Raw genomic sequence first — 26,015 nt, 5'->3', positions numbered from 1 at the left:
CATCTCACTGGCTCTTGTTTATCTGAGACAGGATCTCATCTTATGGCTCAGGCTGACATAGAACTTGTGATCCTCCTGCCTCACTCAGACTTTCTAGTGCTGGAATTCCAGGTGTTTGTCACCTCTCCAGGCTTTCTGCCTTCCCTGAGAGCTGTTTGAAGTGGGCTGTGTGGGTGTGTGTGATGATCACAGACTTCCTGTGGTGTTGCGAGGTGCTACCTCCAGTTCCTTTTCCTTTCCCCATAGAGCTGAAAAGGTATTTTTGGCTTAGAAAAAATAAAAAGAAAATTTATTAATTGGAAGTAGTGCTTCAAATATGTTCTACCCGCATCATATAACTACTTCTGTCTTGTCTCTCTAGACTATTTTCTAGTTGTCTGTGTGGAGCCTAAGAGTATCAGTGTTCCACATAGTGGCAGCTATCTGTTGAAAGAGAAAAATACAGGACTGGAGAGATGGCTCAGAGGTTAAGAGCATTGTCTGCTCTTCCAGAGGTCCTGAGTTCAATTCTCAGCAGCCACATGATAGCTCATACCCATCTATAATGAGTTCTGGTACCCTCTTCTGGCGTGCAGGTGTACATTCAGGCAGGAATAAATAAATGTTTTTTGTTTTTTTTTTTAAAGAAAGAAATACAGAAGGCAGAAATAAAAAAAGAGGTGTGTAGATGTATGTTTTGCCTTGCTTTATTACTTATTTTAAAAATTATTTGTTTTCATTTTAAATTTATCTTTATTATGTTATGTATGGGTGTTTTGCCTGTATTTTTGTGAAGGCTTCTCTCTAGCTACTCAGCAGGTATTTATTAAATGATACTTGTGTGCCAGGCGCTGCTAAGAATGCTGGAAATACGGCTCCGGACAAGGCACTCTTGTTGCAGATGTTTTATGAGCAGGAGTGTGATGATTGTCTCCCTCACTGGAAATGGTGACTGGAAGAATGCTGGGCTCTGGCTGTGGCATCTGGTTTGGATTGGATGTGACCAGCCATTTAAATGCTGTGATCCTTTTCTTTTCTAAAGTACATTTATTCATTTTACATCCTGATCACAGCTCCCTCCCTACTCTCCTTCCAGCCTCTTCCCCAGAAAATGGGAGCACCTCCTTACATACCCACCCTGCCCGACCAAGCCGTATCAGGACTTAGCATACCCTCTTCTGTTGAGGCCAGATAAGACAGCCCAGCTAGGGGAAAGTGATCCAAAAGCAGGCAGCCCAGTCCAGGCCAGGTACGACCCACTCTCTCCTTGTTGCTAGGGGATCCATATGAGGACCAAGCTACTCATCAGTTACATATGTGATCTGGGCCTACAACCTGTCCATGCAAGCTCTTTGGTTGGTGGTTCAGTCTCTGTAAGCCCCGATGGGCTGTGCTCCTTTTTCTTACCTGTCAAAAGGACAAGGTTAAGACACTTAACAGCTGTTTTTAGAGGCAGAATCATGCCTGCAGAGGTGCATTATTAAGATAGAAGTGGTATGTGTATAATAAAGTGTGTGTAGTCGCGACTGTGATAATGTGAAATATTTTGTTGTAAAATTTCACATGCAGTTCTGTCCTGCTTGGTTGGGAGAATCTTAAAATAACCTAGAAGCTTAAAGTCACAAGATATAAAGTGTACTTTTTTTTTCTTCTTTTCACAGAAGAAGATAATGCTGAATATGTTTTTGGATACCATGATGGCCGACCCTCCTCCCCAGTGCCTTGTCTGGCTACCTCTCATGCACAGGCTTGCCCATGTTGAGAATGGTGAGCACAGCTGACCCTTCCTCCCTTAGGTTGTAGAGCAGAGGAAACTGTTTGCTGAGTCCTTAGCTATTATTGTGAAAAATTTAAGTGATGTTTGCTGATGCTTTGTCATTTGAAGTTGCGGCTTGGAAGTCTTGTCACTTAGGATTCTGGTGGTATGGACACTTTTTTTTTTCTTCACCCTGAGATGACAGGCAGTTGACTGTTTGCATTTATCTGATGTGGTTAGGAATTTTGCCCCTCCTTATTAAGTTACCAGAATTGTGACTTTAGTGAATTAGAGCTCTGCAATATTAACCACCAAAACTTATGGTGATTTTAAATAACTAAAACATTGCTAAGATAAAATTTAGTTTTTGGCCTCCTATCTTCCCTTTTTTTTTCTTTATGATTATATATTTGGGAGTGTATGTGTGTGTGATATATATATTTGTGTACTTTGTGAGTGTGAGTGTGTGTGTGTGTGTGTGTGTGTGTGTGTGTGTGCATGCATGTGGAGGCCAGAGCTGGTGTCATTCATTATCTTTTGAGACAGGCTCTCAGTGAACAGAGAACTCATCAGTTGGCTAGATTGGCTGGCCAGCAAGCTCTAGGGACCTGCCTTTCTCCACTGCCCTCACACCCAGTGCTAGGGCTACAGGATTGTGTGACCATGCTCAGCTTTTCTGTGTGTGTTAGGGGTCTGAATTCAAGTCCTTATGCTTGTGGGGCGGGCACTTTCCTCACTAAGGAATCTTTCCAGGCCCTTCTTTACCATTTTACCTGGTATGCCCTCTTGAGATCCTTCCCAGTAAGTTTCATTTTCCAGTAAAGTAGATATTTTCACTTATTTCTTAGAACCCTCTTAATGTTTTCTACTGCGTATTTTCATATCTCGATTGTGTGACTGTGTTAAAGGGAAGGCTGTTGCTTTTCCGTGCAGCCCTCCTCTCCAGGCTGCTGTCTGTCTCCCTTTATTCCACAGGAGGGAACAAGGCATAGTTGAGAGACTGCTGAAAAGCAGAATTCTCCTTGTTTTTTCTCAAACACCTTTTATTTTCTATCCCAACTTTTTTTCTGTTTTAAACTTCTATATACCTTTTGCTCACGTCTGTATACTTCACAAGCATCTCAGTTTCAGGATTATTTTTCTAAAGGACTTGACTTATTAAGTGGCTAAATTCTTAAATAAGAGTTTCTGAGTAGACATGTAAGTAGTTCAGTTGCTAAGCTGTTCTTGGTTCTCTGAAGAGCGATGATTTTACTCTCAAAGTGCTTTACTGGTTTCATGTCCAATTAGTTTTCATAAACCATGTTGTATCTGCTATGAGGAGTGACAAGAGCCTCGTTTATCACGATGTGCTATTAGCCATAGGAATATTTTAGTATTGCTTTGTATGGAATGTGTTATTTATGATTGTGTTCTTACGTGATCAGTGATATTATTTCTTCTTAGAGACAAAGAGTGGGATCTTTGAAATGTCAGGGAGTAAAACTGCTTATCTGTCACATTGACATTGGTGTATATGTCTTACTACAAATCGTAAAATTATGGAGTATCTGGTCTTGGGGGAGTTGTTTGGTTTGGGTCCTTCCTGTACATTGGAATTGCTATGGATAAATGCCAAGCTACACACGGAGGCAGATACCTGTAATCTCAGTACTTGGGGGGCAGATATAAGAGTATCAGAAACTGGCCAGCATCATTGTATATTGCATTCACAGCCAGCCTGGAATACATATATTTATTTGTTTAGGCTGAAGTTGTATTTTTCATGTTGGTTTATAAATCTGGATGTATACACATAAGAAGGTAGCTGGCGTGTGTTGCAGTTTACAAAAGCAACCTTTCAGCAGTCTCTGAACAGCCCCAGTGAGGGACCCCCTCTCCTGTTGACCTGTCCGGGTAGCTCTTACTGCCCCTTCTGCTCACCCTCCTACTTTGTGAGCACTGGCTCTTAACATGCTCAGAAGAGACTAGAAGAAAGTCACAAAGACGTACCTGTTTGGCCACAATTGCCAGAGCACATTGGATAATTTCTGTTAATAAACTGTGAAATTCATTTATTATTAACCTAAGACTACAAACATTGGCCATACCGATGGTGTTGGAGCTGTACCAGTGATGGCTTCCGAGCACACATTTGCCAGCACTTGTTATTTCTCATAACTATAACGTCAGAAGTCAGACAATTTAGAGGTTTTGGTTCTGTCCGTTTCACGTTGGTTATTACATTAAATTTTGTTTTTCTTGCTATCGACTCTGGCCCTCAGTTGACATTATTTCGTCTTCTTCCTTCTGTCCCCCCACTTCCTTCCGGTCACCAGTCTTCCATCCTGTGGAATGCTCCTACTGTCACTGCGAGAGCATGATGGGCTTCCGCTACCGCTGCCAGCAGTGCCACAACTACCAGCTCTGCCAGAACTGCTTTTGGCGTGGCCATGCCAGTGGCCCTCACAGCAACCAGCACCAGATGAAGGAGCATTCCTCCTGGGTAACTAATGCTTGTCTTTGATTGTGTACTCTCAAGTATTTATTTGGCTCACATGTAATAGTACTTGGTCTAGTGTCCCGAGGGTGCCCTGCCCAGTAGGATGTGGTGTCATGAAATCTGATGTCACCACGGATGCTCGGGTTGCCCTGTCTTGTCCCTCTTCACTGGGTTTTAAAAGCATACTTTTAAAATGTTCTAGGAGGTACAAATGTTAACTGCATTTAATATAGTCCTTTTCAAGGTAAAAAGAAAGTTCCTTCTGATTTGAAAAATTATACAAAGGGTTTCTTCCTTATGTTTATTCCCTTGAGCCTTCAGTTGGGTTTAAGGCCCTGTCTTCAAGCCAGTTTTTTTCACAAGTTGATTATGTTTTTACAGTAAAGGAAAAGCAGCATGTAATACAGGAGTTACACATGTGTGTCTCTTAGGTTGGAAAAAGACTATTTTGTAATCATTGCTACATTATTATTCTAAACTTCTGTAGTAGCTCTTAAGTAATACTTGGGTGGTGGTCAGCCAAGCACGGTGTTGTACCAAAACACCACCAGTACTTTAACCCCAGCACTGAGGGTCAGAAGCAGTGAGTTCTAGGCCAGCCTGGTCTACATAGTGAGACCCTGTCTTGAAACAAAACAAAACAAACAAAAACCATCATTTGGGTGAAGATTGACGTCTGCTCTTACTGGGATTTTTATAGATCATGTAATATGAATCTCATTAAGTATTTTTCTTCACATCTTTTGATTTACTGTTAGTTTTTGTTGGCTGCTTGCTTTACTAAATGGTAGAAGACCACGCAGGGCCAGAAGTGTGGTTCAGGATCTAGGGTCTCACCCCAGTACCTACTGGGCGTCAGGTACTAGAAGGCCTTAATAACTTCTCCTCTTCGTTCCTCTCCTCTTCATTCTTCCTAAAATCCAGGCAAGAAAAAAATAACAAAATCAACATCAGGAAATAGTTAAAGGGGTAAAGAAAAGGAAACACAGAGTATCAACCCCCGTACACACTTGACTGTACTGTCAGAACGTGTGATGGTGTGTTAAAGACGCGTCTCATGGGGTTGAGTTTCAGTTAGAGCTAACCATGAAACTGTGTTTCACTGAACATCCTATTCTGTAGTTGTGCATTCCAGTACTGTGTTTTAGTTTAAAGTAATTTCTTTTTTATTGCTATTGAATAAAGGTAACGTGATTGTTATTCCCCTCCCCCTCCAGGTAAAGCACTATAGCCCATTATGCTAAATGATCAGCCCGTGTTTCTTCTGCAGTTTTTAGTTTAGAGTCTTGCCTGCCCTGACACAGGTGTTGCGCAGTCATTTTCCATGTGATTTCTTTGCTGGCGTGAGAACTTGTTCTTGGCGTTAGGGTGTGGAGAGGAGAGAGCTTCTTACTCCTTAGTTTGAACTTGCTCATTTACCCAATTTATAACCTTTTCAAAAGTAAGGATTTTGCATTTATTTAAAGAGCAGTAACAGCGAGTTGGGTGAGGTGGCATAAGTTTGTAATCCCAGCATTCAGGGAGGTAGAGGCAGGGGGATCTCTGTGAGCTGGAGGTCAGTGTGGTCTACAAAGAGAGTCTAGGATAGCCAGAGCTACACAGAGAAACCTTGTCTTGAAAAAACAAAACAAAACAAAACAAAAAAAAAAGGAAAAGAAAAAATCAGTAACAGAATACTGCTTTATGATTTGCAAAAGCACTTTTCATATACTCTTGAACTTTTCTCCGAGTTATAGCACACATACAGAAAAGTACAAGCTGGGTATGGTGATTTGTGTCTGTAATACCAGTACTTGGGAGGCCGAGGTAGGAGGTTTACCGTGAATTCAGGCCAATCTGTGTTAAGACCTTTTTCTCCAATAATAAAGAAACAAAATTGGTGGAGAATCTATAAGTAAATTTTTACTTATTTGATTCTCATAATACTCTGTGAAGATTTTCTTTCTAAATATTTCTCATTTTTACTTCATCTTTGTTGTGTTTTTTTCTGACTTATGAATTGCTCTTTTTTATAGTAAGGTAAGATTTTCAGCTCATATATAATTTTGCGTCTGGTACCATAACTAGGTCAGTTTTGAACTTTGATGGATTGCATGCCTGGGAATGGCACATATGTACTGGCAGAGAGCATGTGTGTGTTTGATTCCTTTTTTTTTTTTTTTTTTCTCTGTGTAGCCTTGGCCATCCTGGACTTATTTTGTAGACCAGTCTGGCTTTGAACTCTTAGAGATCCACTTGCCTCTGCCTCCTTGAGGCCTGGGATTACAGACTTGCGCCACCAGGCCTGGCACCTAATTTTCTTTTGGTGAACAGTGGATTGAACCTAGGGCATTCTTTATATATGGAAAGCAAGGGCTCTCCTGCCGAGCCATATTGCAAGCATCAGTCTAATGTTAAGTTATTTGAATGTTTCCCACTGTGTCTCTGCTAATATTTTAAATGAATGATTCTATGTTTTCAGCAGCAGAATTTACACTGTCAAAGAATTTACACTGTAGATTTGATATATGAATGTTTCAGTATTTGTAAGATTGTTTTTATTTTCCCAAAGTCTCCGTTTAATGCCTTGTTTAAGTAAAGAAGTAACAATTCAGTATTTCAGACCTCAGTCTGTTTAATTTACTTTCATTCCCCCAAAAGTGCTCTATGGTACTATACCCAGTATTTCTCCTGTTCAAGCATCATTTATTCATTCAAAAGATGTTTTGAGTGCTTACTTACGTAGTCAGCACAGGGATACCTTCACAAGCAAACCAGCCAAAGATCCCTGCCCTCCTGAAAATGGTTTAGAATATGAAGCGATTGCGAGGGCTTACTGGTGCCTCTGTTTTCTTATGCCTGCTGGGTATCCAGACTGCTTTCCACACCTCTTTCTCCAACTTCACATGGGTGGGGCCGTGTAAATAGTTCTCACCAGTGGAATGGGGGCAGTGATTTTTCTTTCCACCGTGACAGTTAATGGTAGTGTCTCCTCTGTCCTGTGTTTCTTCGCTTCAGAGGGTTCCATTGGGACCCAGTAGAAAGTTAAACTGTGACACAACAGGAAACTGGACCTGTCGTGAATGGTGGGGGTAGAGAGGAGCACGTGTCAACCCAGTGGCATGAGATAGGGCCATGATGAGAACTGTGTTTCCATTGCTGTTGAGGCTCAGGCAGGGGATTGGAGCTTCAAGGCTACCATGAGTAACTTAGCAAGAGCCTGTCTCCAAATAAAAGTAAAAATGCCTGGGATGTAGTTCAGTGATAGAGCACTTGCCTGGTATTTGCAAGTGGGTCCAATTTCCAGCACACATGGACACACACACATACACACCAGATCAAACAAACAGAGAAAGCCTTTGTGTTAAATGATTAAAGCTTTCATTTTTCTTATAGTACTATCACTAATAGAACTTAAAAGTGGGTGGTGTTGCCCAACATATAGGAATACACCAGTGAGCAGATGAGTCAGATGATGGAGGGGAAGACAGATCATGTGATCCAGCTATGACCAAATTGGTCAGTTTGTCATTAGGAGTACTTGAAAGAGCCTCATACCAACGGAGCCAAGTGTGGGCAAGGATCGTGGCGTGACCGTGCCACCAGTGTATGATAGTGCTTAGGAGAGAAGTGGCTGGTTTGTAAGCAAAGATCAAAGCAGTGGAAGTTCTGACAACTGGGGCAGTATAAGGAGAAAGAGGCTCTCTTTGGGCCCTGTCAAGTAAGAGATGAGAACTGGGAATATTTACAAAGCATAGTGGATATACGAAGTTGAAAAGACAAGGTTTAGGGGCTGTCTGCAGAGTTCTGTTTGTAAGGTTGAGGCTCATGGAATCTGTATGAAGACGGTTCTCAAAGTTTCCAGGTGACCCTGTTGGACAAAGTCGGGACCTTGCTTTATGTGTTTTCTAGGTGGCTCCTGAGGGCTGGAAGGGAAAGACATGTGAAAAATAAATTAGTCTTGAAAGTAAGGTCCAGGAGAGAGCTGTAGTTTCTGGCACACAGAACTAATGAGGAAACACGTAGATCAAAGGCCCACTGTGTTTCTGAGAGAATCGTGTTGGCAATGAATCCACGAGCCTGGACTGAAAAGGCCTTTGATTATTTGAGCTAGACAGTCACGTTAGAAAACCCAGAACTTGTGCCGATGCCAGCAAGGGACAGTGATGAGTGCATTATCAAGGTGATGTGTCCTTAAAAGAGGGCGTGTCACGGCACACTTGGCCACGGGGTAAAGAAGAGATTTACAGCCAGATGTGCTGGTGCCATGCTCTAATCCCGGCACTGGGAGGTAGAATAATGAGTATGAGGCCAGTCTGGTCTACCTGATACCTTGTCAAAACAAAGAAACTGAAGCCTGAAAGAAGGAAAAAGAGCAAACATGAAATTCCCGTTTCTGTCCCCGCTGTATCTTGGGAGTGGGAGAAGGTGCAGGTCAGGACTGCATCCCCAGGAGTCGCCTACAGTCCTGAGGAAGACTGTGCCATACACATGGTCTTAGCTGCACTGACCAAGTGGACGGTAGACCTTTCCTGTGTCTGCTGTGAGTCAACTGTGTTGGGTCACTTGGTGATCATAGTCCTCACTTTCTAGCTAGTTTTCCTTTCTAGCCGGGCAGGTAACTCATTTACATAACTCATCTTCCTTGCGATCAGATATGTCCTTATGGCCAGTTTTCACCAGCGGATATTACGTCTTAGCCAAGGCAGCTTAAAGCAGGTTCTGCCTTCTTTATCCTCACTGTCTTTACCCTGTCCTGCCAATAACCACTGGCCTAATGAAAATGCCTCTAAAGGAACTAGGTGAGGCAAGAAAGAGTCCTTGACAGAAGGAGGCTGGCGCCTGGATGGATGGAAACCCTCTGCCAGCTTGCCTAGGACGCACAGGGAATGAAGATACTGAATCAGGATATAGGGTGAGGGGTTTAGAGACTGAGTACAGAAGTCACAGGGCCTTGTTTGGAAAGAGGAGCAAAGACTCCCCTGTTGGGGAGGAGCAGGAGTGATAAGACTGAAGGCCCTGGAGCAGGAGCGCCCTGCTCATTCACAGAGCAGTAAGGGAGCCTGCGGGGTTGAGTAGCATGAGTCGGGGGAGAGCTGCCAGGATGTGAGCCAGGCTCTGGTTGGCCATTGTCAGGTCTTCTGAGTGGTTGAGTAGGCCCCTGGGCACGAGTCTGTAGTTTGAGTCTGAGGTAGACTTACGCTTAATGCATAGATTTAAATTGCAATAATGTATAACATTAAGTGAATGAGTAATCAACTCCTGTCACATGCTTTATTCATTAATGTTTGGATTATTTGGCACAGGAACAGTTTCTTTGGAGGTGTGTGTGTGTGTGTGTGTGTGTGTGTCTGTGTGTGTGTGTGTGTGTGTGTGTATGTGTATAACAAAAGCCTAATTAAAGTGGCCAAGAAAGGCAGCCCAGCATACTGGCACAGGCCTGTAATCCTAGCACTTGGGAGGCAGAGGCCGGTGGGTCTCTCTGAATTCAAGGCCAGCCTAAGTCTACAGAGTGAATTCCAGGATAGCCAGAGCTACATAGTGAGACCCTGTCTAGAAAAAAAAGGGTGGGGGGGGGGGAGAGAAAGACAAAGACAGCAGACACAGACATTTCTTGAAGTGAACATTTATTCCTAGCAGTCTCCCCACCTCTTTGCAGGGTTTCCCTGGATAGCCTAGCCCTCTGCCTTCACCTCAAGGTGGGAGCGAAGGCTTGTACTGTGCCTGGTTCCGACTCTACTTCTGAAAACAGTTCTTTTTGAGACCAGCCCCACCCCGTTCTCCCCCTGTCGCACTCCGCTGTTAATTTCATCCTGGAGTTAGGCTGATGGCAGGCTGTAGGGAAACATTTTGATCGACAGGGTCTAGTGGACTTGGAAGTGGCCTCCGAATTGAGCACTTCCCTCCTCGTGCACCTGCTGGCAGGGTAGATCTTGAGTGCTGCCCCAGGGAAGCAGAAGAGAATGGGCTTCTTCACGTCTTTCTCTACCATACTGAAGAGTGTGTTAAGGTGAGGAGTCAGTGAAGGGCAGAGGCCCCTCAACCTAGAAGCAAGGAGTGGAGGTTTTATAGTCCAGCTTGCAAGGGAATTAGGCCATCCTCTCTGAAGTACTTGGTTCGTGCCGTTAGAGCTGCAGTGCTGTGACATTTGGCAGTATTCTGTTGTATAATAAATCACACACACAAAATTCAGTGACATAAAACACCCTAACTATCCAGTTACACCCATGATTCTGTGTGAGTTGTTTGGGCAAGGCATAGGGCAGTTTTACTCAACCTTCCTAAAGCTGTGACGCTTCAGTACGGTTTCTTAGGTTGTGGTGACCAACCATAAAATTATTTTTGTTGTTACAGGATCACTGTAATTTTGCTACTGTTATGAGTCGTAATGTAAATATTTTTGGAGATAGAGATTTGCCAAGTGGGTCGCAACCCACAGGTTGAGAACTGTGGGTATAGGGGTTGCCTATTTCTGCTGCATGCTTGCTGGGTCCCTTATTGGGATGGCTGATGCCGAGGTACATGGATGTCACTTTAAGAACCCGAGGCTTCTTCACTCTCGTGCCCACTGCTTCTTTGGGAGGTCTGGAAGGCCCATCACAGCTGGAATGCTTATTAGAATCCAGCCACGTGTGGCCCCTTCATGTGCTTGAAGAGGCCCTCATACTTGACAACCATGTTTTAGGAGACTTTGCCTGTGGGAGAGGCATCTGGAGAGCAAGTGGTGCAGGTGTGCTGGGCAGAGCTGCCTGCCCTTGCCTTTTTGAGAGAGCAGCAGTACTTCTGCCACATCCTCTGGGCTGGGACTGAGGTCACTGAGGTCAGCCCAGGACAAGGGAAGACACTGGACTTCAGCCCCAGAAGCAGGCTAGTGGAAGGGTGGGCTTGCACGTGAGTCCTGTGCTAGGGAGAGAGCTCGTTGCAGTTCATCTCTAGCCAGTTTCTGTTTGGGAAATACAGCCCACCAACATTCCATTCAGGCAGGGCTTCCCTCATGTTGGTTAATGTGACCACAGAGATGTACATGCTTTCATGCTAATTTTACTTTTAAGGAGTTCTTTACAGCACTACAGAGGCAGGGGCAAGCCTAGTCTACATAGTAAGTCCCAGGCCAGCTAAGGCTGTGTGGATAGAGGACATGTAGGGAGTTGTAGAAAGACTTCTCATCCACTGCCTTCCTGGCTCCGTCCAGATCTCAGTCTACCCTAGTTTCCACTTTACCAGGGTCAATCTGATTGGCTTCCAGTTTGTTACTCTAGATGGAGAGGGGATTGAGGAAGGATGGAGAATTTATGCAAACATTCTTAGACTACGATGCAGTTCTTGTAGAATATTTTAGTTACATAACTAGGGGAGTGACCTGAAAAATTCACCTTTCTAACCAGCAGGTGGCAGACTGCACCTCTGAACATTCTTATCCCCTTCAAAACATGGAAGTCCTTTTTGCTTAACAGTATGTTAAACAAGAATTACTGCTTTAAAAATATTAATGATCACTTCATATATAAATTTTGTAGCATTAATCATATGAGGAGGCAGATTTATCAGAAGCAGTTTAAACTGTCTCTTTCTCTCTATTTCTTTCCTTTCTTTTTCTGGAATTCACTATGTAGACCAGGCTGGCCTCAAGCTCGCAGAGATCCCCTAGGTTAAAAGCATGTACCACTATACACAGCCTGGACGGTATGGAAACGTGTGTATAGATTTTATTTCATGTGTATGAGTGTTGTACTTGCATATATGTACTACTTGCATGCCTGATCTGATGTCTGTGGTGTTCAGCAGAAGGGGTCAGGTCCCCTGAAAGTTTAGTTATAGATAGTTGTGATCCTAGATCCTCTGCAGGAGCAACAAGTGCTCTTAATCTCTCTCCATCCCTGGCTATATTTTTAAAAGCATAAAATAGCATCCCCTCAAGTAGGAAGTGGGGCATAGACCTGAAGAAACCTAAAACCAAATCTACAAAATCCAGTTTGTTTTTTTTTTTTTTGCTTAGTGCCCGGGGACCCCTAGAAACCACCTCTGTGTCTGTTGTCGGAGCAGTAAAGGAAGCTGCCATGTCAGTGTTCTGCTGGACACCAACACTGCTGCTGTGCTCTCAGGCCTCCCTAGGCCTCCAGCTCTTTAGTCAGCAAGCTGCCTCAGCCCCACCTCCTGCAGAAGTTCCTTTTACTTCATCTGAATGGAAACTTGGCACCCTGTAAGAGCCCTACTTCCCCTATTGCTCCTGCTGGCTTGCCAGTTATTGTTTACACCCACTTGAGCATTTAGGAGACAGGTCAAGTCTTTGTTAAGGTGGCCCTGTGACTTATCCTGTACACTGGACTCAGCTGAGAGTGAAAGAAGGGGTGCTAATCAGTAGCAGCCACAGCCCCCATCCAGGAGTACTGCCGGTAAACTGGGGCCTGAGCGCACTGTTTCAGCGTTCTGTCGCTGTGTGACAAGGCACTGCAGATTTGGTCAGAAGTCCTGGCACAGTATGGCTGGATTCTCACCTCCAGACCCCTCTGAGCTGACATAAGGTGTCAGCCATGGCTCAAGTGCCGTCACGATCTCAGGCTTGAGGGCTGGGGGAATCTTGCCAACCCAGTGGTTGTTGGCAAGATACAGTTCTTTGTAGCTCTGGTCTCAGCTTTCCTGTTCGTAGCCCACCTACAGTCTTTTGCCTTGAAGCTTACATAGGCCATTTACAGCAAGGACATTCACTGCCTCCAAGACCAAGTCAGCACATCTCTGTGATTTCCTCTCCTACTGTTTGGGGTGCACTGCCTTTTGCCATGTAGTGTTATGTAATATAAAGGACCGCTACTTTGGCGTATTCACAGTTCTACCCATGGTCAAGGGGAGTGGCTACACGAGAGTGAGCATTGAGACGAATTTCTAATTCTCCTCACGTTGGTCACTCTGGTGATTTTTTCCTCCCATTTCAATTTATTGCTTCTAGAGTATTATACCTGGAATCTCTTAATTAACACAGAATCTTAGAAAAAATCAAGATGCTACTCTGAGGCACATGTCAGATTTGCTCCCCTCTTCTAAGTGCAGTTATTTCTGACTTTCTGGTCATGCCCCTTCGCTCCAGGGGATTGGTTCCACATCGTTGTTCTCTCTCTGGTAATTTTACTGTCTGTGGAGTTAAGCCTTTTAAATCCTTGGCTGTGCAGTCTCTGAACTTCTCCAGCCCCGATGATCTCCTCCACTGAGCCTCAAACATCTGCCCCACAATTATGCTGGACGTTTTGCCCCATCTAGCCTGCTTCCTGAGTCACTGATTTAGCAGTTCTCTTTTGACAACCTGTTATCATTCCCGATTCATTTCTCTGATTTCACTAAGGTCATCCTCTAATCTCCCTCTTGTCTCAGACCCATTAACCACACTGTGCATCCAGTGTTTGTCAGTACGTTCACTTCTCTCCTTGTTCACTTTAGACATTCACGTTCTTGTGTCATTAATTCCTTTGTATATGTGAACATCTGTGTATCTTACTGTAACTTTGTGGATATGTGAACATCTGTGTATCTTACTGTATAACTGTATATATGAACATCTGTGTATCTTACTGTAACTTTGTGGATATGTGAACATTTGTGTATTTTACTGGGAATGCACACATGTGCATGTAGAGGCTGGGGGTCACCCCTGAGTGTCATTCCTCAGGTGCTGTCCGCCTTGTTTTATGGGGTGGAGTCACTGTCCTGAAACTTACTGACAAGGCTGTGCCAACTGGCAGCAAGCCTCAGGGACCCACTGGTCTTTGCCTTCCTCAGGCTGGGATTGCATGTATGTGCTGTGGTGCTTAACTTTTTATTTTCTGGCTCTGGAGCTAAAACTCAGGTGCTTAGGTTTGCATGGCAGACATTTTACTGACTGAGCTATCTCCCCAGGGCTGGTATGTGACTATTTTAAAAAATCCATCCCTTCTGCCAGTGAACGTCCTGGATAATTAGTCACTTTTCTCTAAGAAAGCCATGTAATAGTGTAGATTAGTGGGGCTGTACATTCATCATCACTCCTAAGTGCCTCTTAGCACTGGATGCCGTCACTTCTCAGACCATCTTTCTCCTTTCTGTGAAGCCATCAGTTGAAGAAGTCCCCAGGTTGTAAGCAGTCTCCTCCCTTTTAGCACACCATTTCCTGCTTCAGAGAGAAAAGCCTTGAGATGGCTCTCCGTTCATGTTCTGCTTCTAGGTTTGCTCATGAGTTCATATTCAGTAGAGTCTTACTAGGTACCTGTTTCTTAGTTGACACTGTTGTACATGCCGGGCTTTTCCTAGGGTGAGCTGAAAGATTTGCCTTCATGGAGTTTCCATTGAAAAGAGAAGAGGTGAAAACAAACAGCAAAAACCATAAGTTCTAAAATAAGGAACAATGACACTATCAAGTGTGGTTCTTTGTAGAGCAATAGAATGTGATGTGACGAGAAGATGAGTATAAGAAAGGGCCACCAGCAAGCTGCTGCATTGGTTCAGACCCTGGTTCCTGCCAGCTACCATCTCCAATCCCAGCAACGTAGGACTGAGCTAAGTCCTCACTCAGAACAGAGAATCTGAGCAGGAGTAACAAGGATAGAGATTAGTTATCAGAGTCTTTCTCATAAAGATTGTGAGGTACTTGGGAGGTTAAGGCAGAAGGATCAGAACTTCAAGGCCAGCTTCAGGTACATGGCGGTTTCCAGGCCAGCCCTGGTTTGCATGAGACCCTGGAGGCAGGTGGGGGACAAGACTAACTAATCAGGCCTCAATGTTTTGTTGGTGAGTTCTGTTAGAGATTTAAATAATTATTAACAATGATTTACATATTTTCTAAAATAGATGAGACCAAAACTCTTCCAAACTCATTTTATAAGAGTTTAAATGATACCAAAACTAAAGTAAGTATTAAAAGCAAAAAATAGACTAACTTGCAAAATACCTTAGTAAAATATTGCCACAGTGAAGTGAACATAAAATTCTATATTGTATAACCAAGTGAGAATTGCTACAGGCTTGCAGATTGAGTTAATATGAAAAATTCAATAAAATCAATATTAATATGAAAATAAATCGCTGTTAATGGAATAAAGTACAAAACGTCATGATTTTCTTAATAAATGTAAAAAGGGAATTTGGCAAAACTTGATATCTTTTTATGATTAATAGAGAAACATTGTGGGCTGGGACATAGCTAGAGAGTGTATAGTGCTTGCCAGCCTGCAGGCGTCCCCGAGTTCAGTTTCTAGAACTGCATAAACTGAGCACAGCGACATGACTGCAACGCTAGCACTTAGGTGGTAGAGGCAGGAGGATTAGAAGATCAAGATCACCCTTGACTGCATAGCAAGTTAAAGGCTAGCTTACACTGTGTGAGCCCCTGTCTCCAAACAGGGATGGGGAGGAGCCAACCAAAAGTGCTTGAGGAGAGTTGAAGGGAGCTTCTCCAGCCTGTCAGCCTCACAGTGAGCCTCATGCATGATGGGGAAAGGCTGGACACTTTCCTACCAGACCCAGAGCAAGCATCATGCATGATGGGGAAAGACTGGACACTTTTTTGTAAGATCAGGAATGAGACAAGAATGTCCACTTCGATACATTTATTCAACATCATAATTAAGGTTCCCCCCACCCCCAGGGGGTGTAATTACACAAGAAAAAGGAACCAAAAAGTGCAAAATAGGAATAAATTTAACCAAGGAAATAGTAGGCTTTTACGACACATCATAAAATATCACTGAGAGAAGAATAAAGGAAGCAGGAGGACGTGGGTCAGGAGAGCAGCATGGGTTCAGAGAGCGGCACTCCCTGAGATGTTCCACAGATCACTGCCGTCCGGCTGAGAGCCTCAGCTGCATGCTTGTGTGGCTCCTTAAGCTGATCTTAACACTTATATGGAAATGCAGAAGGCCCCTTCCAAATTTCCAAACAAAGCTGATAGGCCAACAACTTCCAGATTTCAAAACCTACTTACTTACGCAGCAATAAAGGGACAGAATAGCACTGGCATGAAGATGGACACATGGATTAGTGGGGTAGAGTTAAGCATCTGGGAGGGAACCTCTGCGTTCACTCTTTATTTTCCCACAAGGACACCATTTACTGTAGTGAATACAGTTAATATAGTAGTCAGTTCAGACATGGAGGGCTGTGGCAAGCCTGTGTTCACACTCAGGAGAAGGAGGTGGACCCCTCCTCTACAGAAAATACAAAGTTGACTTACAGTAGATCACAGATGATGGCTCAGTGAGAAAGAGAGCTTCCTGTGCAAGCATGAGGAACTGAGTTCAGATCTCAGTACCCACATTAAAACAAAAACAGACCACTTCGGCCATGCATACCTTTTAGCGCCCCACCCCCATCCCCTTTCACTTGAGGGGAATGAGGCTGAGGTAGGATGGTTGATACAGCTTGCTGGCTGCTAACCTTCCCCAAAACTTGTGGACTCTGGGCTCCCTGAGAGCTCCTGTCTCAAGGAATAAGACGCAGAAAGATAGAGGAGGATGCCGGTGTTCGCCACTGCTGTCTGCTTTACACCCTGGCACACAGCACACACACACTAAGTAGATCAGTGGCCTAAGTATGAGAGCTAAAACACTGTGAAGAAAACAGGTGCAAGTTCCTCATGACTTTCAGTTAGACAGCATATGACAGCAAAAACACAGTTGGCAAAGGAAGAGTGGATATACTGGACTTCATCAAAACTTTAAAAAAAATCGACTTTTCCCAGGCAGCTGCCAAAGATGGCGGAGGAGGGGCAGGTTCCAGTGCTGGATGGCCAAGGCCATATTCTGAGCCACCTGGTCGCTACTGTGGCCAAGCAGGCACTACTGGGCCAGAAGGTGGTGGTTGTAGACTGTGAAGGCATCAACGTTTCTGGAAATTTCTACAGAAACAAGTTAAAGTATTTGGCCTTTCTCTGGAAGCAGATGAACACCTACCCCTCTGGAGGCCTCTACCATTTCTGAGGACTGAGCCGCAATTATTTAGCACACTGTGCGATGCATGCTGCCACACAAGACCAAGAGAGGCCAGACTGCCCTGGAACGCCTCAAGGTTTGGATGGATCCCTCTACCCTATGAAAAGAGAAAGCAGATGGTGGTTCCTACTGCCCTCAAGGTTATGCCACTGAAGCCTACCAGAAAGTTTGCTTACCTGGGACGTCTGGCTCATGAGGTTGGGTAGAAGTACCAGGCAGTGACAGCCCCTCTTGAGGAGAAACGGAAGGAAAAGGCCAAGATCCACTATCAGAAGAACAAGCAGCTCTTGCAGCTACAGAAACAGGGAGAAAAGAACATGGAGATCAAAATCAGCAAGTTCACAGAGGTTCTGGAGACCAGTGGACTCCTGGTGTGAGCTCAGTAAAGACTTTCTGCCTCATGCCTGCCTGGCCTGTACTTCCTCCATTAGGGAAGTTGTGCCTTGGTCACTGCTCCCACAAGTAGAAGATACCTTTAGACAGCTCTTGCTAAGTTTTATTAAAGTGGTAACCACGGAATTACTTGGGCTTCAGTGTTTGAAATGAAAAGAGTAGCAGGGCTGCCTGTCCATCTGACCCAGTGCCATATTCTGCACTGTGAGGCTGGGGCCCTGCACCTGGGTTGGGATGACACTGCTCAGGTCCGTGCACTGCCTCTGCTACTTCTCCAGCACCACACCTGCCTGCCCACATCCTCCATGATGACAATGGACCAATAACCCTAATCCAATGTTTTCTTCAATAAGTTGCCTTGGCCATGGTGTCTCCTCACAGCAATAGAACAGTAACTAAAACAGTCCTTGGGGTGGTGAATACAATGGCTATGTGATCTAGCAGTTCTAATTCTAAATATGTCCACTTTACATCTGCACCCCAGTAGGAGGGTTTGGAGACTGAGGATTTGTAGGAAAGGGGGTCAAATAAAAGAATGGACAGAGCTGAGACTGTCTCATTGGCTAATAACCCTCATTTAGAACTTTGAGCTTTCTAATACCGTCTGAGGCTGGAGATACCCTGGCCACAGTTATCAGCTTGAGATGTTTTAAATACCATTTTTGTCAGTTTCTGAACATTGCCCAACGCTGCTGTGGTATTTGGCATCACTATTTATTCTTAAATCCAGTTAGTTACAGCTGCAAAAGTGCTGAGTTTGAAAGCGAAACATTTACCATGGATCCAGCTGTTTGAAAAGATGGTGCTTCTCAAGGAAAGGAGTGAACCGTAGTTTATAGAACAATGGAGGACCCTCCTCCCAACTGTGTGGGGGTTGTTCTTAGAGCAAAGAGATGGCAAAGTCTGCAGGGAAGTGGAGCCGAAACCAAGCCGTCCTTCAAATGAGCAGTTTCCTCCTGCTGTCATCACTCACCCACAGCCTTTCTGCAACACAGGATCTTCTTTGATTCCTACAGGTGGCCACCAGAGCCAGGCTGGAGGGTGTATACCCTCTTCCATGTGTGAGAGCCCAGCGTTCCCTTATGACTCAGCCGTGTGAACTGTCTTATTGTCTGCGTTTTCTCAAGTCCACCAGTGGTTGCTGCTGTCTACTTAGAACTTCTGAAGACCCGTATACACAGATGTAGGGGAGATTCTCAAATAAATCAGTAACTGGGTGCTCTCCGTATGATTTCCTTTTAATGCCCAATTTGTTGTCTGTCCATCTTCGCTTAGTGTCCAATTATAAAAGCACCCACATGTCATTTATTCATGAGACCTTTGGCTCACCTTCAGTAGAGTTGACACTGTCTCCTCCAGTGTTGTCTCCTGAGCCCTTTTCTCTTCTTGTTCTTTCTCCACCAAAGCTCTTCCATAGATCCAGGTTTTAGATGCCTGACACTGATAAATTTTCCAGTTCTTAATTCCAGGGCTGTGTGTTTCTTATGTAGGTTCTGACTGCCCTAGTCACTGACCTTATGGGTTTTTCCCTCTCAAAGTCTTACCTGCTCTTCCATTCATAAGCAGTTCTAATCATTTTTCCATTCATTTTTTGGACTTGTAGGAGGTAATTATACTCGCTTCTAGGAAGCGGTGGCTGCATCTCTTTCAGATAGTTACATATCTAACTTGGTAGCAAGAATTTCTAAAGCACTGTTTCCCAACCTTCTCCACAATGGATCCCTAGGACTGCTCATTAAATATGCAGGCCCCACCCCTGGGAATCCTCACTTAGTGGCTCTGGGTTGAAGCAGGGGTGTCTGTTTTGTTTTTCAAACAAGTGCCCCCAAATTTCTCATGTTCGGACATGTTTGACAGGCACCTTGTCAGAGGGGTGCTAAGCAGTAGAGATGGTCTTCACTTGCTGACTTACAGTGCACTGTGTGTGGTGTCAGTTTACTGCAGGCTGTGCTCCCGTTAGACCCAGTACAGTGTTTGTGGCAGTCTGGTATAGGCAGACAGCGGGCAGCTGTGCTGGCGGAGAGTCTTGTGCCCTGGACTTGGTTCACTAGTGCTGAGGGGGCAAGGACCAGGCACAGAAGCATAAAGATCTTCCTCGCGTTCCGGACCCCAGCCTTGGCCTTCCTTTCTTGGGACAGTGCTGCTTGGGATTGTGCTTCCTCAGGACTGTGACCCTGCGGCCTCTGTTTCAGCTACCTGTACCTGTTGCTTGTCAGTCCAGAAAGTCCTGATTTCACTTGGCCTCATTTTTCCACCATGCATTCTGTGAGTGCACATGAAAGCCAGGCAGCTGTCTGCTCAGCATTGGCTAGCGCACTTTCCAAAACAAGTTTACCACAGTCTGATGTTTTGAAAGCTTTTACAGTTGTGTCTTTGGTCTGGGAATTTTATTTCTTTTACTCACAGTCAGCAGTACGACAGTATGAAACTATTTGTATTTGCCTGGCATACTGTATTTTCTTTTATGTTTTTGAATCTGGTGTCCTAGCTACCTTCATCTCCTCTCTTCCCTATCTTTCCAGCTTTTCTTTACCAAATTCTCTGCATCCTATAAAAATTAACTTAGTGATTGCTTCTTTTCCTGCTTGCCTAGGCTGATGGCCGTCCCTTCATGGTTTGCCCATAGCACACAGAATAACTTTTCCAAGTATGTATCATTAGGATCATCTCTTATTGTCCGTTAATTTATCTACATATCCTGTCAGGACCAGTAGTCTTTAGCATGTTATGGTATCAGCCTTCACAAACTAATTACCTGGCACCCCTCTCAGTGCTGATTAAAAACACTAGGAAAGTTTAGGGTTTCTCACTTGTTCCAGTTTTAAATGATTTGTGGTCATTAGAATGTTCATGTTATACCAACCCACTTGCAGAAGGATGCAAGATATTAGGAATGTCCAGGATTGGCAGCAGATCGAGAAGAGAAGCTTTCAGGATTCTGGTATAGGGTGTAAACAACATGTTAAGTCTAAAGGACAAATCTTAAATTGTATATAACCTTGTACCCAGCAACGTTCCATGTAAGAGTTTCCCCAAAATCACAGGTTCACCAAACTTACTAGAATTTTTTAATGAGGTTGTCATCAGCATAATTTAGAATAGCTAAAAGAAAGGAGTAATAATTTCAATCAGTAGTGAAATGGTTGTGTTTACTATGGGGGCTGGAGAGCTAGCTCGGGGTTAGGAGCACTGGACACTCTTTTGATTCCCAGCACCCACATAGCAGTTCACAACCATCTGTAACTCCAGCACCAGAGATTTAATGCACCAGGCAGCCATGTGGTGCGTGGGTAGAAGTGCAGGCAAACCACACGTACACATAAAAATAATTTCTTAAATTTTTTTACTCTTAACATGTAAATAATGTGGAATCCTGTGTGGTAGTCTGTCATCAAACTGGATTTATATGTAGAGCTGTGAAAAGAGGTATGTAATATAGTATGTGTGTGTGTGTTTGAGAGAGAGGGGGGATTAAACCTCCTTCCTAGTGCTTTCTAGACAAGTGCTCTGACACTGAGGGGCACTCCTCGACCCCACCTGTCTAGAGCCCGTCTAGAATAATAGGCGAGGGGAAACTCTGTTTATTAAGTTACACTATTTGAATACTATGTTGCACCATTTGATGCACATGTGTGGGCGTGCACATGTGTGTGGGTGCATGTGGCAGAGGACAGCCCAGGGTGTCGTTCTTAGGAACACCATCTCTCTCCTTTGAAATAGGACCCATTACTGGTCTCGGAGTCATCAGGCTAGACTGGTAAGCCCCCGGGGTCCCCTCCCCGCCTTCCCCACTCTCTGAGCATCTAATCTACTGACTGAGCATCCCTTCAGCCCTCATTTGTACCATGGCCTGTGTCTGAAAAGAGGCCAGAGGACAGTTTTCAGATACTGTTCCTCTCTATCTGCCACGGGGTCTGGACATTGAACTCTATTAGATTTGCATAGCAAGTGATTTTATCTGCTGAGCCATCTTCCCAGCCTATGTCTCCTACCTTAAAAAAAATTTTTTTTTATTTTATTTTTGAAACAAGATCTCACTCTGTAGAGCAGGCTGGCCTGGAATGTGTAATAGCCCTCCTGTCTCTACTTCCTAAGTGCTGAGATTACAGGCATGTGCCACCCTAGCTGGCTGTTAATTTTCAGTGCCGTCTAGAATTCAGTTCTGCAAATATACCAGCTCTTGCTTGCTCCCTTGCTAATGGGCATTCAACCTTCTCTTCTTCTTTTCCAAATATAACATTAGTGGTTCTTTTTTATCTTCATATGTGATGTGTACAATTTTGTAGTGAATGCATTTAGGAATGGACTCCCTGAGCATTTTCAGTAGTAAAATTGTTTAGTGTGATGAGGCCGTATTACTTCACTGTTTGCTCACATGTTCCCATGATGCTTTTGTGGTATGTGTGTACCCACACACGAGCACGTGGAAGCCAGAGAAGTATGTCACATGTCCTGCTGTATCACGCACTTGAGACAGCGTCTCTCACTGAACATGAAGCTCACTGATATATGTCCTTCCTAGGCTGGCCGGCCAGTGACTCCATTGGGTTTTCTGTTTTCTTGTCTCCCTGCCCCACTCCTTCAGTACTGAACTCAGAGCCTCATGTTTGTATGGCAGTCTCTTTTATCCACTTACCTAGCTTCTCAGCCTCCTAATATAGTATCTTAAATTCTCCTTTACAGCAACAAAAGAAATGAGAATATGAACTATCAGTTAAACTACAGCAAGGGCAGTTCCTCCTTTGGAGCCCCTCTCACTTACAGGACTTCTTTTTTTTTTCCTTAATAAATCTGTATTCTCTTTGCTTACAATTTTTTTTACACAGAGAAAAGAAATTCTGTCTGTAAATCCAAAGTGTTGTGTTATGGGGTGCTGCAGTAGTTGGGCTGTGCTTACCCGGTGTGCTGCTGGATGCCAGCCCCCACTCAAGACATTGCAGGGATCAGTTCAGGACTTCTCATTCATGTCACATTGATGTGACGACTCATTCAGGAGAACCCTGGCCCCAAGCTTTGCCTGTATGCATTCACAACTTCTTCAGTCTTAAAAGGGCAGTGTTTAATGCAGCACCCTCAGCACCCTCTCAGCCCAGGGATGTCCTGACCGGGAGTGAGTGCTGCCTTGGCTCGTGTGGCTGCATGGGAATGTTTCTGTGGATGCCGAGTTCCAGCAAGTTTTTCACCCTTTCTTTTCTGAAAGGGAAACTTGAAGGGTGTTGCTGGGCAGTAGGGGACACGCAGCTCTTCTTGAGCCTCGGCTGTGGGAGCAGGTGGGACGGCAGTGGCTTCTGTTGTAGGGAAACGGGTTTTGTAATTTGTATAGACATGTTTCAAAAGCTGTATGTGAACCAATTATATTTAATTCTTTAGTCATATTTTCTTGTCAGGGAGCTAACACTCTTAAATCTCAGAAGATTAACAAAATTACACGAATTACATTTCTCTCATACATAAGTCATTAAAAATTATAGCTTTATTAGTTGAGTGAAGCTAGAGCTTAGCAATTCTGATTTTTACTGTTTAAGAGCAAACTTTTTAAAAAATGTCTATTTTTATATGAGGTTCCCATCTCAAGATGGTGACTGAGAACATACCTTGTAGCCTTTCCGTTTTATCCCAGACACTTAGATCTGATAAATCAGGATCTGAAAAAGGCATGCGCAAGCCTACTAACCAGGAAAAAGGAAGGCAAACCTTACCTGCAGAATATCTGTGAAAAGCTGATGGTATCTGGACGCAGATGAAAACCATGGTACAGAGCAAGGAACTGCTGCTGCCGCCGCAGTCGCCGCCGCCGCCGCCGCCGCCACTGCTGCAACACTGGAGACTTTCCACTTGGAAATAGTTGGTTGCAGTTTGGGTACAAGGGGCTCAAGACAAGCGATAAAGCCACTTTGGCACTGTGTATGGCCATAGAGGCATCTCTCACGGGTGTAGTGAGTATAGGAGCATGGGATGGAGAGACAGGGCGGTGTTCCATGTGTTTGTAGTGCCTGGGAGAGAAGTCTCTTGTTTAGGAGACCACAGCCTTTTCCATGAGGACCTACCTTCTGTCCCTCCTGCATGCTCACTGAGAACAGCACCTACGCTTCAGCCCCAAGAAGGCATTACAGCAGAGTGAGACCGCCTGAGCAGGAAGCTCTGGCTACAAAGTTTAGCACTTAGATCAAAATCACTCATAAGGAGGGGCACACAGCCATGTGGAGAAGGTAATATCATTTATTTCAGATATAGAATTAATAGAATAAGTAAAACAATATCTGAAAGTGTGTGTGAATGTATATGTCTGTCTGTCTGTCTATCTGTGTCATCCGTGTGTGTGTGCCTGTGTGTGTATATGCACAACTCCAGGAGTCATTTCTTTCCTACCACACTGTGGGAGTGAGCTCAGGTGGTCAGTCTGGGTAAAAGTGCCTCTATGCACTAACCCACCCCACCTCTCCAAAAAGTACATTTAGTCCTTTGAGAGATAAGAGCAGTTTTTCTCCTAAAAATAATTAAACTTTCAAAGACTTTATATCTCTCTTTATGTGTGTGAATGTTTTGTCTGCATGTATAACTGTGCACCATGTGTAGCTGGTGTCAGGGGAGGCTGGAAGAGGGTATCAGATTCACTGGAGCTGGAGTTACAGGTACTTTCAGCTATCGTGTGGGTGTAGGAATAGAACCTGGGTCCTCTGGAAGAGCCACCAGTGTTAATAACCACTAAGCCATCTCTCCAGCCCTCAAGTTTAGCCTGTCAAAGGGGAAAAAAAATCAGAGCCAAGTGTAGCAGCGCACACCTTTAATCCTAGCACTCAAGAGGCAGAGGCAGGTGGATCTCTGTGAGTTAGAGAACAGTCTGATCTACAGAGTGAGTTCCAGGACAGCCAAGGAGACACAGAGAAACCCCGTCTCAAAGACCCACTACCACCACCACCAATAATAGTAATAGTGGGAAAAAAGGAAAAGGAAAAGAAATTCAGTGATGGGCTGATCAGCAGTGTTCACAGTGAAGAGTGAATGCATGAGCTGAGCACTAGGTGAGAAAATGTCTGCAATTGTCTCACATTGGATAAAAAAATTAAGGCCCGGGGGTGTACCAAGAAGTTCCATCTAATAAGAATCTCAGCAAGTGGCTAAAGGGAAGGCTGAGGGGTGATATTTACAAGATCCAATAGGCCCAGTGCATGGATGGTTAGCCAAGCACACCTTGATATTTTCATTCATCTGGATCCAGACCACCAAAATGATAAAATATTATGCTATGTTAATAATAAAAGTCCTTCGTGATTAACAACAAGAAAGGGAACATTTTACACCAAGAATCATTTGACATCTTCCAGTGAAAAGAGGTCAACAAGAAGCTGCAGGAAGCAGGAGCTTGCATTCCTGGGTGTAGGTCCTTACTGCTGAGGGCTCTGGAGCTGCGTGCTCAGGACTCAGCCCAAGGACACCAGCAGGGGCTAATGGTGACCAAGACTACAAGTGAGGCAACTGCAAGACAAGGAACCATGACAAGATTTCTTTATTTATGTGTATGTGTGTATGCCTGTGTGAACCTCCACGTGGGTGCTGGGAACTGAACTCAGATCCTCAACTCCTTAAAAAAATGGGAACTAGAAAAAGAAACTCTGCTCCCCAGAGGTTGGAGCACTGAAAACCTGAAGCTGTGTTTGCTAAGTTGAAATATCCGGTATAACTTTTAACCAACAGGTTATATAGTCATGCCCTTAATTCTAGCACTTGGGGGAGAGAGTAGGGTGGATCTTTGTGAGATCGAGGCCAGCTTGGGTTACATAGCAAGTTCCAGGCCAGTCAGAGTTATGTAGGAAGATTCTGTCTCAAAAAGAAAAATAAATTAAAAGTAATGCAAGCATTTAATCAAGAGAAATGAAACTGCACATTCCAGTATGGTAGTCATTAGACATGTGTGGCTATTTAATTTTAAGTTAAAATTTAAATTTAAAATGAGTTTCTCACATGTAATAAAAATATGTGTCTCCAGATGCCATCACATCGGTCAGTACAGAAACAGCACATTTCCTTTAAAATTCTGTCACATAGCACTACGCCCAGGGGCGTTCTTATTGGACATAGCCTCCTCCCCCCAAAATCTCTTCATGGCAGCATTGCCTAATAGCTCAGACTCTGTGTGGCTTCAGGACAGAGCACAGGCCCTGCTAACGGGAAAACCCAGTCACAGGACAAATCCTGAAGGAGAACTAGCACCTAAAAACAGGAAACTAACAGATCAAGAACTTCAGAAAACATTATGTTAATATTTTAACATATTAAAGAAGTAGCTGGGCACAGCGGCACACACCTTTAATCCCAGCACTAAGGGAGGCAGAGGCAGGTGGGTCAATGTGAGTTAGAGGCCAGCTTGGTCTTCAGAGCAAGTCCAGGACAGCCAAGGCTACACAGAGAAACCCAGCCAGATAGATAGATAGATAGATAGATAGATAGATAGATAGATAGATAGATAGATAGATAG

The 26,015-nt window shown here is 44.2% G+C and overlaps 1 protein-coding gene and 1 pseudogene across 7 annotated transcripts in view; both read left to right on the top strand.

The window, feature by feature from the left end:
• Dtnb (dystrobrevin beta) overlaps positions 1-26,015 on the top strand; it is a 182,391-nt gene that overhangs the window by 50,701 nt on the left and 105,675 nt on the right. For all 7 annotated transcript variants that reach the window (XR_008722336.1, XR_008722334.1, XR_008722333.1 and 4 more), the window contains exons 6-7: positions 1,641-1,746; positions 4,054-4,220. Coding sequence is in view for 2 of the 7 variants with exons in the window: in XM_055626281.1 (XP_055482256.1) it covers positions 1,641-1,746; positions 4,054-4,220 (273 nt within the window). In the remaining 5 variants the exon portion in view is untranslated. The remainder of the gene's footprint in view (positions 1-1,640; positions 1,747-4,053; positions 4,221-26,015) is intronic.
• LOC129690607 (60S ribosomal protein L13a-like) lies at positions 16,910-17,523 on the top strand (annotated as a pseudogene).

Source organism: Psammomys obesus, unplaced genomic scaffold (assembly GCF_907164565.1).
Source record: "Psammomys obesus unplaced genomic scaffold, mPsaObe1.curated_primary_1811, whole genome shotgun sequence".
NCBI classification, from domain to species: Eukaryota; Metazoa; Chordata; class Mammalia; order Rodentia; family Muridae; genus Psammomys; species Psammomys obesus.
Note: the sequence above shows the minus strand (reverse complement) of the source record. Positions and strands in the feature narration are given on the sequence as shown.